Source organism: Oryza sativa, chromosome 8 (assembly GCF_034140825.1).
Source record: "Oryza sativa Japonica Group chromosome 8, ASM3414082v1".
NCBI lineage: Eukaryota > Viridiplantae > Streptophyta > Magnoliopsida > Poales > Poaceae > Oryza > Oryza sativa.
This window is the reverse complement of record NC_089042.1, coordinates 7963497-7976086: the sequence shown is the minus strand read 5'-3', so window position 1 is coordinate 7976086 and position 12590 is coordinate 7963497. Positions and strand designations below refer to the sequence as shown.

The 12590-nt window shown below is 39.7% G+C and overlaps 1 protein-coding gene and 2 long non-coding RNA genes across 5 annotated transcripts; 2 read left to right on the top strand and 1 right to left on the bottom strand.

Moving 5' to 3' along the window:
• The first annotated feature begins 1655 nt into the window (after positions 1–1655).
• On the top strand, positions 1656–2396 carry LOC107278479 (uncharacterized). The gene is made up of 3 exons (XR_003243824.2): positions 1656–1752; positions 2025–2153; positions 2256–2396. It is a non-coding gene; the product is annotated as an uncharacterized lncRNA (long non-coding RNA).
• A 515-nt stretch (positions 2397–2911) lies between these two features.
• On the top strand, positions 2912–4405 carry LOC136351452 (uncharacterized). Its single transcript, XR_010734568.1, has 2 exons — positions 2912–3564; positions 3786–4405. It is a non-coding gene; the product is annotated as an uncharacterized lncRNA (long non-coding RNA).
• A 3066-nt stretch (positions 4406–7471) lies between these two features.
• On the bottom strand, positions 7472–12179 carry LOC4344991 (uncharacterized). Of its 3 annotated transcripts, none has more exons than XR_001548363.3 (4): positions 11572–12179; positions 9725–9821; positions 8604–8750; positions 7472–8113 (listed from the first exon to the last, which is right to left on the bottom strand). XR_001548363.3 is itself a non-coding variant. In XM_015795088.3 (3 exons), the coding sequence occupies exons 1-2, from the start codon at positions 12050–12052 to the stop codon at positions 9754–9756; spliced, it is 549 nt and encodes a 182-aa protein (XP_015650574.1). In that variant the 5' UTR covers positions 12053–12179; the 3' UTR covers positions 7472–8113; positions 9725–9753. The 3 variants fall into 3 exon arrangements, 1 of the variants encoding a protein (XP_015650574.1); XR_001548364.3 differs by having other exon boundaries at positions 8641–8750; XM_015795088.3 differs by lacking the exon at positions 8604–8750.
• Between the last annotated feature and the right edge of the window lie 411 nt (positions 12180–12590).

Below are 12590 nucleotides of genomic sequence, written 5' to 3'. Positions count from 1 at the left end.
TAGGGTCCTCTTTCCGTTAACTTTCATTGGAGAGAAGTAAATATTCTCTATTGTAAATTTGTAATAATGTGTGATATCTTAAAACACATTTATCAAACCGTTATTGGTGCTTCTACGACGAAAGTTTAATCTAAACATGTGTTATGACATCCGTGATTTGTATTTTAACATATAATAAGGATTAAATGCTCTGTTCCTACCTGGTAGGAACCATTTGAGAGTGGTAAGTAGTTTCAACCCGGTCACACGACTACAACCGATAAAAAAGAGTTAAAACTATATTATTTTACATGATGGTTCCTACCAGGTTTTTATAGAAGAAACATCATTTGTGAACCGGGGATTGCAATCGGTGATTCTTTAAGCCGCACCCACGTTATTCCTGACCAACACGCTAAAACAATATGGAGCGTGTGATAGCTTACCACTGCTTGCAACCCAGGCTTACACTAAGTAGCATTGAGTAGGGCATGTACTCCCTCCATTTTATATTATAAGTTTTTTTTCTAGTTAAATGTTTTTAAGTTTGTAGAAAAATATAGCAACATTTTCAATACAAAACAAACATGTTATCAAAATATATTCAATGTTATATTTAATGAAACTAATTTGGTATTAGAGATGTTGCTAAATTTTTCTATAAAGTTAGTCAAACGTAAAAAAGTTTTACCGAGAAAAAAAATCATATGAGACGGAGGGAGTGCAACGACAATCAATACTATACTCTTAGTCAAACTATAGGGAGGGAGTATAGAAGGAAAAAAGAGGATGGAGAAGATACACAAAACAAGGTGAGCCATTAGCGAATGATTAATTGAGTATTAACTATTTTAAATTTCAAAAAAGAATTAATATGATTTCTTAAAACAACTTTTCTATAGATTTTTTTTTGCAAAAAAACACATCGTTTAGTAGTTCGGGAAGCGTGTGCACGAAGAACTAGACAAATCTCCTCTCTATGTTCAGCTGCCGAACTCGTTAACAAGATAAGTTTGCTGATATGGAAGAGAGAGAAACATCGTTGTTTTTTTTAAGAAACATCATTGTTATGCACAACAACGGCTTAATATCGACTCATAGTGTCTATAAAAGAAAAATGATGGAAAAAGTGAAAGAAATATAAGAAAAAAATTTCAGTATATTAATGGTTAGAATCTTTTATCATTTTAAGTTGGTAAGAGAATAGTCTCAGATTGGACTAAAGAGGTCCTATATCATGCTCTACTTTTAACATGCCCTTTGGTTCTACCTTGAATCAATCTTGGGTCATATTTAATCGTCCATAATTGGGAAACTTGGCAGAACATGGTTTAATAAAATAAATGGGAAAATTTGAACCATTCCAAAATTTGTGATATGCCACCCTGACCCATATATCATTGACTCATGTGGGTCATACATGTCATTGAGATACGGGTGGCATATCTCAAATTTTGAAAAATTAGAGTGGTATGGTTCCAACGAACCCTTAATAAATTCGGTAGGATGTCCAATTCGGTAAATAGAAAGAAAAAAAAATCTGGCACTTGAGACTCTTGACGCGCGCTAATTTGTTCGGAAAATACCACAGCTTTCCACAGAACGTTGAATTGAAAGGACCGAAATACCCTTCAATTGGGGAAGTTTGTTCTCCTTCCTCGGACGCTTTCTCCTCCAGGAGGAGAGGGAGGGACGAGCAGCGGCGAGAAGAGATGCGCGGCCGATCGAGGGCAAGAAGAGAGAGAGAGAGAGATGGGATTAGGGCATGGGCTGGTATGTATGTTGTTGTCAAGAAATTGAGTCCACATTGGAGTGTAGTATGGATCTTGGACAATCCCTTGATTTGTGTTCTTCAGATGAATTTGTGCTAGTTTGTTTTCTTGGTTTGGTGATTTTGGTTCTGAATCTGGCATTCTGACTCTAGGGAGTACAAAGAAAAAGAATCCAAATGCAACCATCTCCATGTAATCAAATCTAGTGTGTTTTGCATCTTCTGATTTGACTACTCCCGGCAATGCCTAATCCCCTCCTGTTCTTTCTGCTAGATGATTGACCATCGACGACCTGTGTTAGACGAGTGACGAGCCAGCGTTGAATGGAGAAGGGGATGGCAGGCTCAAGCTCAAGCTCGCGGCGCCGGTGGTATCCAGCAAAGTAGACTATTTTTTTGGGTGGTATTTTCCGAATTTTGCATCCTGCATCCCACATGTGCTATGTTAACCGATTTTTCCATTCTTTTTTATTTATGTGATTTAATTTCGTTTGTTCTGTTTTAGGTGCTGAGACAAGGAAGGTGTTGGTTGTATATGACATTGTTGGTGATGTGCTTAAAAACTTGACAGTAGTATTGCTTGCTTACATGCATTCTCAAGGTATAGTTGAATTTTATTGGTTCAGAACATAGGTTCACAGTTTCCATCCCACTAGCTAAGAAAATGATAAATCTGGAGAGCTGTAAAAATGTTTGACCTCCACATTGAAAAGTAGTGGGAATCTGGTCCTCTAGGCAATCAACCTTCAAGAAATGAAGTATACTTCATTTGGTGGTGCTGGTTTCAACTCTCGACCAGTTTCAAATGCCATTGGTTGCAACTATTGAGAATTTGATTCCTCTGGCAGAACTAGGAAAGAAGTCATCTGGCCCTTTATCTCCCGTTCTTCCTACAACTAGGCTAATCACATCATCGCAAAAAAAAAAAAAACTAGGCTAATCACATCAGTACCTATCTCCTCTGGACCTATGAGTTCATCTGGTGGTGCGACCTCTTTTGCTCACAGCCGGGCTGTTACAAATCTGAATGTAGAAGATGGTTACTCAATCAAGGGCAGCATTCCGAAGTCAATTCTCTGGATATATGGTTGTTCTTCTCTTTGTGATGGTGTTTCATAGCAGGTGGATTCATTCTTGGCGCTGTTCATAATCCTATATTGCTGGTAGTTTGTGGTGGTGATACTTTGTTTCTGTCGCTGCAATTGCGATTTGGAATATTAATTTACTGAGGAACAAGAGGCATGATTTTGTTCATCAGTCGCTATCCTGATTCTGATCTTAGAACAGCAAAAGATGGACAGTGCATGAAAGTTACTGGGGTGTGACTGTCAGAAATATTGATTTTGCTCCATCGTTCTGCTGAGCAGTTTTGATTTGTAGGTTTCACAAAATACTTTAGATGGTCATCTGTAGTAATAATATTGATATTAATTAGAAACAAGAACAAACTTCTAGGCACATGGATGCTTTGATCATATAGGTTAGTTTCACAAGCAGGTAACTCTACTAACCTGTACTTGACACTAACATGATTTCTTCTCATAATATATTTTCTTTTGACAGTAATCTTGTGGTTATAGAAACTTGGATTGCCTTTTAGCAATATGCTTTATTTTTCACATCGTTAACAACTAGCATATCTTCACAGGTTGTTACTTATGGAAATTTTCCCGTCGAGTCCTCATTTCAAAGGGTTCCAAGATGTTTGTACATTGGACTTGCCTGTATGAGTACAGCCTACAGGGGATGGGTATCAAAAGCTGCTAATGCTGAGCATTGCAGATTAATTTAACTTGGGACTCGGGTCAATGGAGGTGAGTTTCTCTTCAACTGGAAATTTGATTATTATCAAGATGATGAGATCTCACAGTGCGCTAGTGTTTAATGCCATGAGGATTTTATTGAAGAATGCAAACTGCTATAATTCTTCCCAACATAAACCCTGCAATCTCACATTTTCCTTGCTATGATTGTGGCGACATGCTGTCGATTTCTACATTTCTGATTTCCAATCTGGACGGCGAGCATTGGTCAGAAAAGGATATGGGGCACGGGTAACCTCTAATGTTGATGAATCTGTTGTTACTGACATAAATCCGGATAACAAGGACGTCCTGAGATCCTGAAACGGCTACGAGAAAGGAATGTTTTAAGTGATGATCGTATAATGTTCCTAAAAAAAGGGTACTCTTATTTGTTCTGAATTTTGGAGTTATATGAAATCATTTCACATGCACATTTACATGCAGAATTGCAGATACATCAAGGAGGGCAGCAGAGTTTGTATTATGGGGGTTGTTCAAAGGAACGACAGTGTGTTGATGATTGTTCATCCATCTGAACCCATCTCGACTGGCACGAAGATACATCAAACATGCTGAGAAAGAGAATGCCTGTCGAAATCCCTGGATTTATTTTGTGGGATGTTAGAGTTGAAAAGGATGTGCAAATGCAGGTTGTGATTATGCATTGGTTGTATAGTGTTTTATGTATTTTTCTCTGTTTTTTTTCTCTTCTGTTGGGCTTTGGATACTTGTAACATGGATGGCTTTAGTTTTACCATGGAGCTGTTTGGGGATTCTCAGTGGAATAGAGTTCACAAGTTTTTGTTGTGAAGAATTCCAGAAGTGTTATAAATTGTTCCAGTTTCAATTTTATGTGCATTTCATTGTAAAATTTCATTCCCATGTTATATATATTTCATACATAATATAATTCCATGATCTTTGTACGATATTAAACCAAACCATTGAGAAAATCGCATAGTTTCTTTTGCATTTTATTGTGAGCCTAAGGTGAGTACATTGGTGATATAAAAGAGCAGACATCAGGCAACTTTCATTTTATTCTCTGTTTATGACATCTTCTTTTTCTTCCATAAGGATCAGATATGATTGATTGGACGCCATGTGGAGTTAGTTGCCAACCCTCTTAAAGTTTGATATTCCTGTGCGTCCGTTTTGTGATATTTTTCCAGTTCATTCCTATGTTTGGTTTGAATGATATTTATTCCTCCATTTAAATGGAGTTTTTGAGTTATTTCCTGTAAAACTCTTGCATTTAAACTAAAGCCAAAAAGAAGAGTGAAGCTGAAGTGTCTTGTGAGCCTAAGAGATGTCTCATGTCAATTTCAGAGAAGCATCATATGGGGAGACGATGGAGAAAATAATTGGTAGTAATAATAAACAAAGAAATTAAGGTACAACAAAATTGAGGGAGGAAGGGACATGAATCTCTGAATTCTCTCCCTACAACAGACCAAGAATCACTCTCTGTCACAGTGTCACTAGCCTGTTGTCAGCTAATGCTGATTTCCATTAGTATAAAATGTAACAACTCCTACTGGGATAAGGATAGCTAGTAGATTGTTATCCAATGAGTGGGAAAACAAAGGAAAGGATACAATATAAAACATCGTTAAGTCGTTATAATTGTTACCATTAACATACCTAAAAGTAGAGAGGGTATGTAACATATGTTTAAATAATGTTTTTAGTTGTGATTTTGATTTCAAGTATCTCCCTAGTAGCTTAGAAACTAGGGCCCATTTGATATGGATGAAATGCGGATGAAAGCTAATGAATGATATGTTTATAATAAATTAAATATGATTTATTGTAAACCTAACCAATAGATTAGGTGGTACGTTCTCAGTAGTTTACAGATTATAGATGATCTCCGCCACACTTTTCAAACTCATAAACGTTATGTTTTCGCAAAAAAATTCCTCCAATAATTTTCTTAAAATTTTTTAAATCAACTTATCAACTTCTAATATTTAATTTATTCATTTGTGCCATCGACTAATTGTTAAACTCAGTTTCCATCTATCATTATCCTATTTTGAGAGGGCACATTGAACAAGTGGTCTGAGCAATATTGATTTAGAAAGTTAATGGACAAATCGTATTTTTAGAAACATGACGTGAATAATCTGCAAATAATTCGTAGCAATTAATCTACAAAGAACAGGGCTGCACTCATAGCTTAAAAACTAGTAGCTTTAGCGATCGCACCATATAAATAGCATTCAAATAACATTCGATCCATGTATGACACTATGTATATTTGGCGTATTTTGTGTAAGAACTAATGCTAATATGTTATGTTATTGTTGTACGGACAAATGCGTTGGATATATGCATTCAAACGCTTCCGCAAATAGCTCTAGCTCATATATCATAGTCGCCATCACCTACGACTAGTATAAAAAACGTGTATTGAGTGAGCAATACGAATTTGATATTTAGTGAGTGAATTGCATTCGACATATTACACATGAGTAGGGAGTGGAGCTATGTGTATGTGAGCCTAGTCTATGGAAGAATTGAGCTAATGCATATTTCGGAAGCTGGAATACAAGTGGCAATACGGCAAATGGCATAATGTCCGAAATTCCCTTTTTTTAATAATACATTTAAAACCGGTTTCTACGTCCAACACGGATGTACACAGCCAATGTACTCACTGCGCTGCGTAGCCGGTGTGCTGCCAAGGGCGTTAGCCCATAAATAGGTGGTGAATGCTGCTGTGGTGATCAATGGACACAACAAATTCATGAGACAACAAACTTTGGAAGCTCCAAGCTGCCATGTTTTCAGTCAGGAGGATTCCTAAGCTCACATGTTTTTCGCTGTGAGCCCACCAGCAACCCTCCCTCTCCCTCTCTCTCTTTCTCATGCCTTTGGTTGGTACCACCTAATTTGGCATCAACTTCAACAAACTACACACGATCAGAAACTCACAATCAACATTATGCTGACAAGATACACATGAATGCATCCATTATCCCTAAAAACAGAAATTAATAGAAAAAAAGAAACCATCAAATGATCCCCAATTAACTAACTTCAGTTTTGGCCTCTTGTCATTTGAGGACCATGTATATAAACTCTCTAGGCTAGGGTCCTAGCTAGGTGCCTAGGTGGTGATCTGAATTCATACATGATGTGCACTTTGGTAAGAGACTGAGAGGCAGCTCTACTAGGTAGCAAGTCTTGATCACTTACTGCCTTAATGGTCTTTTTATTTTTTTTGTATCTTTAAGTACACGGCACATGGTGAGTTAGTGGGGCTCAGTACAACACTTAATGACGTTGTTAGCGACGGTATTAAGTGCACCACAATGCAAGTTTTGTCCTTTGTTTTCTTCTCCTCCCTTTTATTTTTTTTTTCTGAAAGTGAGGTTGTGCTGCAAGTAGGGAGCAGCATGTGCCATGGATGTACAATACAGGCTTTAACACCCAATGACTCTTGATTATGGTAGATCCTGGAAAGCAATGATGCAATCATGCCCTTTCGTTTTTCTTTAAAGGAACAACTGATCATGTTGTTTAGAATATCTTATCCGTGTATCTGATATGAAATCTATAGTCAAAAGGCAAGAAATCAAATCTCTTTTTCGCGAGGGTGACTCGTGTTTCTTGCTACATTCAACAGAGAATTTGGACCGGACACACGCAATCAGTTCAGATATGCAAACATACCAGTATCATGAGGCCACAGGGCAGGTCAGTGATAACTTTTGTTTTTGACAAGAAATGGAAACAGCTCCAGTCATAGACTATATAATTTTGATGCAATTATGCAATACGACCATGACAACTAGACCTTCAAATGGACTTTAGTGCATTCTTGCTCCGACTTGAAGCCTGATTTATCCAACATGGTTTCCACCTGCTCTTGGACGAACACTTCAGATCCAGCACTTAAAACCCAACATTAATATCAAATCGCACATACATAATCAAATAGTGAGTGCCGTAGGAAGCAACCAACCAGTTACATTCATATGCTCACTTGACAGCAGCTCTCTCTTATAGATGAGGCATTCCCAGCTATAAATTTAGAATGTAATCAAATTTGCTTCGCAGGCCATGTCCACCAAATGCACATACAGTTGACCTTTTAGGTCTCAACAAGTCAAATATGACATTACAACATGCAGTTTTATATGGAAACAAATTCAAGACTGGAGATGGAAGTAGATGTTTTTATCTCAGCGCTTTGCAAACATTCTTTTTTTTTTCTTGGCACAAAGAGCCATCCACAGTCCTTGTTGGATTCCAGCTAGTGTTCCATTTTCTATGGCTGTTGCAGAACACAAACACAAGCATCCAGCTTCTCCCTCCATGTTTTATTACCGTGAACCAAGGCTATGGCACAAGGGCTGGTCGATACAATAACACTACAGCTTCTGAGTGAAATATACAGATTGCAACCCAATCATAGCAGTTGCAACAGATTATCTTCATAGTGCAAGGGGTGGGGTGATTAATTAGCACTTGGGTCCTTGCCGTCATCCATATGTACATTGGTCATAGCAGAGACGTGTAACCCTGAACAACCTTTTCTTGTAGAAGCCTGCAGAAAAAGAATTTCTTTTAGCCGAATCATAGTTTTTGGAGCACATAGTAAGGACACAAGCAAACAAACAGGTGAATTCCCAGAGGAAACAAGGCTGTCTGCGTGTAGCCTACATTTTTACAGGCTCTGCAATCAAAAATTGTACAAGGCACCAGAGTTTTTAAAATTTAAGACAAATTTAACCATTGACCCAAGTTTTTAGCTCAATGATAGATTCAGATAAAATCCCAGCGGGACTGAAGAGCTGGGTACGAACTACTGACTGAATGTTCAAACAAGTTTTATGTGTGCAAATTCATTTTTACAGGATATGCCCAATTGCAAGGATTTAGGAGAAAGTAAAGAGTTTATGGAAATCAATGAGAAATCTAACTAGTGACCCAAGTCTATCAGAATCACCAGTCTTGCCTCAAACTTTGTTTAGTAGTCAAGAACTAACTAGTTTCAGCCTTGTCCAAAACATGGCCTTGTCAACCTGGAAACTCACTGTTTATTGTTTACATTGTTTCTGACAAGGTGGTTACCACCACATGCCCATGCAAATAGGAGCAACCTAAGTTGCTCCATCCTTGTTGTATGATGCGGCAACATGAGGCACGCCAAACTTTCAAACATTGGTATTGTCATAGTTACCCTGCAAAATATTTTGATTTTATACTGCAATACAAATTACAAATATGCATTACATGAGTCCATATCATTGGCTAACAGGTAGCAACTATAAAAATGTTAAAAAACATCATAAGAGGGCAGCAGTGCAGGGACCAATAACCAGTAATTAGGATATCCTAAGCATTGCATTTGCCCTTTAAAAGAGCAGCATCATGTTCTCTGTATCTACGTCTGGTTTGATAAAAGGAACAAATGTTTGATCCAAGCAGTGTTTTATTTTGTCAGCTAAATGTGAACACCACCAGACTGGTGCACTGCAATATCCATCTGTATTACCCTGCATTATGGTATATTACAATAACCTAACAGGATAACACTAGCCACTACGTACATCGGCATAACGTAGTAAGAGGTGCATTGAAGGACAAAGGTTCTCAGGAACCTTTCCATATGCTGCATGTTATTTATTCCAAGAGCCCTAGTAGCAAACATCAAAGTATGGCTTTGAAGTTTTCCTTCACTCCTAGTAGAAACCTACACTATATATGCCTGGCGAAAGTTGGTTCTTTAATGACTGCAAATTATTATTACTTCCAAGTTCCAATTATGAACTTCCACAGTAAAAGTAACTGTTCTCATACTGGTACTGATATATATAGACATGTATGTTGAAAAGTTGATGTTATGCTTAAAAGATCTCAAAGTTACTATCTTTACCCACTTCACATTGTTTTCAAACACAAGTAGCCATCCAATACGATCATGTATGAAATCTCCAATGGAAATTGATAAGGAAATGTGGCCATTGCTGACAATTTCATCATTAACTTCCCTGTCCAGGTGCATTGGACAGTGCTCATGTACCCTCACACTTATCAGAGCCACAGGGAGGCCCTTGTAGAGGCTAAGCCTTGTATGACCACCGATTAGTGATTTTGATTGTTATAAGTATAAACACCACACTTACATAAAGCAATTCCTAGAAAAAGAAATCACCTTCCCCTTGGCAATGGAGCATTAGCCAATCAGCTTTCTTCCTCATCAGTGCGGGTTGCACGTTTCCTTGACTTCTTCTTGGTATGTGGGAATTTCCCTTTGAAAATAATTAATTAGTCAGGTGACAAATTAAGCTAAATCTCAAATAAAAATGGCCAAGAATAATAATCTTCAACAAGGTTTTGAAATGCATGCACATGGAACAACAGGGAAAAAACATAACAAATTATTGGGGAGAAAGATATGTCAACTCTATATACTATTTGTTCAGTGAAACTGATATGTTGTGTTGATCAGTGTTGGCACACAGGGTCAGGAATATATAATAGAATAATGCCTTGAGAAAAAAAATCAACAAGATAAATATTCATGCCTAGAATATATAATAGAAGGTGATGTACTTCTGAAGAATCTATATAGACCAAATGGTATAGACACTGGAAGGGAAGAATGTAATATAGACCACATGGCATAGACACTGCAAGGGTACAATGTAAACTCTACAGCCATTACTAACACAATTTACCAATTCATGTTTTGTACGGAATACACAAGTAATGTCCTGAAGTAAACAAATCAACTACAATGGTTTAATGTTTGCCTATGAACTACTGCACGTCTGCACCTTACTATAAGTTCAATTCTTAGTTTTTAAATCACCATATAGATTTTTGTGCTATATTTTCTAGATGATGGAACTACAAAGACCTAAAAGTGCAAAACAGAGTAATTAACAAAAGAGGAACATTGTTTGCCAACACTGTTTCAAGACATGCCATCACAATTCATCTTTCATGTGCAAGCGAATAAAGATCTATAGTGTATCATTTGCACAAGTGCTATATGGATATCAAATTTAGCTTCATATTTCCCCCCTGCCACACAATATTTGCATGATATATCCCTAGATTACCTAGTAATTTAGGGCGCACATGCAAATGAGTTGGTGATAAAATAAGAGAGATCTCCAAAAGAGAATTACAAATATCCATGTCTAGGGTATTTAATTGTGATTTAAAGGGTGATTTTAATAAGTGCAAGCCATCAAACCTAGAATAACATATCAAAGAGTCCATACAAATAGTATAATATGGTGTCGTGAGTCACAAGAGAGTAACTGCACATGCAAGTACAAAAGCACCGAGGTAGGCAATGGATAAATCGAACAGAACAGGCACCATGGCACATGATGAAGAATGTGCCAGTGTTGAATGCCCTTACTCTTTTGTATTGTAGAGACTCAAAACAACAGACAGGTAACAAACCTAACAGAAATTAAAAATTGCTTCTAAAAATTATTGTAGCAAGATATTACTACCTCCGTCCAGAAAAGTACCGAGGTAGGCAATGGATAAATTGGACAAATAGAACAGGCATGATGGCACATGACTAAAGAATGTGCCAATGCTGAATGCCCTTACTCTTTTGTATTGTAGAAACTCGAAACAACATACAGGTAACAAACCTAACAGAATTTTAAAACTGCTTCTAAAAATTCTTGTAGCAAGATATCGTTCTACCCGTCCCAGAAATGTAGCTGTTTCTAGGTATGCACCTGGACACAGGTTGTAGTTACTAGAGCATAGTTATCTGAATTGTATAGATTGGCATACTACAACATTGCAATTTGGTCTAAGAATTCAGCTCAATAGTTGTAGCTAAATAATGTAATCCAGTTCAATAGGTGTAGCTTAAAAAATGATGGTCCACAATGAATACCAAACACAGAAACGGATGTGGTGCGCTAATAATGTTCTTGATTCGAATCCACAAAACAAAAATCAATTAATTCTGCATAACCCGAGCTGGGAATCCAAGATCTCGGCCAGCCGAGGCCAGCGGCTCACCTTCGACGAAGTAGGAGGCCGACGGCCAGCCCCGCGCGGTGGAGAAGGAGAGCGCCTCCTCCTCCGTCATGGGCGCGTACACCTCCGGCTCGTACGCGAGCCCTCCGGCCACCACCTCCGCGTCGGCCCCGGACGCCGCCGCCGCGATCCGGCCGACGAGGTCCGCGACCCCGTGGGGCCGCCGCATGGGGGGAACCCAGAACGAGCCCCCGGGGACGAAGGGGAGCCAGTCGGGCGCCGCGCGGCGCACCATGACGCCGTGGATCGCCTCCTCCAGGCGCCTGACCCCGACCACCTCCACCGACGCGGGGGAGGAGGCGGGGCCCGAGGTGGAGGCGGAGGAGTCGTCGTCCTCGGCGAGGTCGATCTCGATGACCTCGACCTTGGTGGCGAGGCCGCGGAGAGGGAGGAGGGGCGCCGCCGCCGCCGCAGCCGGGCGGGCTAGGGTTAGGGTTAGGGTTTGCGCGAGGAGGCGAGCCATCGAGGAGGAGGGGGGAATGGAGGGATGCGGAGATTGGGACGAACGACGACGACGACGACGACGAAGGGCGAAGGGGATAGGGACGGGGGAGGAGAGATGTCAGATGCCGCGGAGACGAGAGGAGAATGGGTTAGCTCACGTGCGAGGTGCGTGCGTATGTGGGCCCCTGGTGTCGGTGTGGCAGGAGCGTCGGCACGTTACTGTTGGCCAAAAGGCCTACGGCCCGACGGCCCGGCCCACGGCATGGAGATTTGGCCTGGTCCAGGCACGGCATGGCCCGATTGTTGTTGGGCCTCTGCCGGCCCGGCCTGACCAATGGGCTGTGTCTGGGCCTTTTCCTCAGCACGACGGGCACGACAACCAGGGAAGCAAAATAGACTTATTCCAAGGCACGGTCCAAAGAAATGAAGGATGTAAAATGGGCTTATTTTAAGCCATATAAGTCACGCTCTAAAGAGATGAGGGAGGTAAAATAGATTTATTCTAAGACGAGCGCGATGAATTGGTCGTGCTTTCAGGCCGGATGGCACGGCCCGCA

Coding starts and splice junctions, on each gene's coding strand:
- LOC4344991 (XM_015795088.3), bottom strand. CDS start 12,052: ATGGCTCGCCTCCTCGCGCAAACCCTAACCCTAACCCTAGCCCGCCCG. Junction 9,822..11,571: donor GGCCTCCTACTTCGTCGAAG/GTGAGCCGCTGG, acceptor TTATTTTCAAAG/GGAAATTCCCACATACCAAG.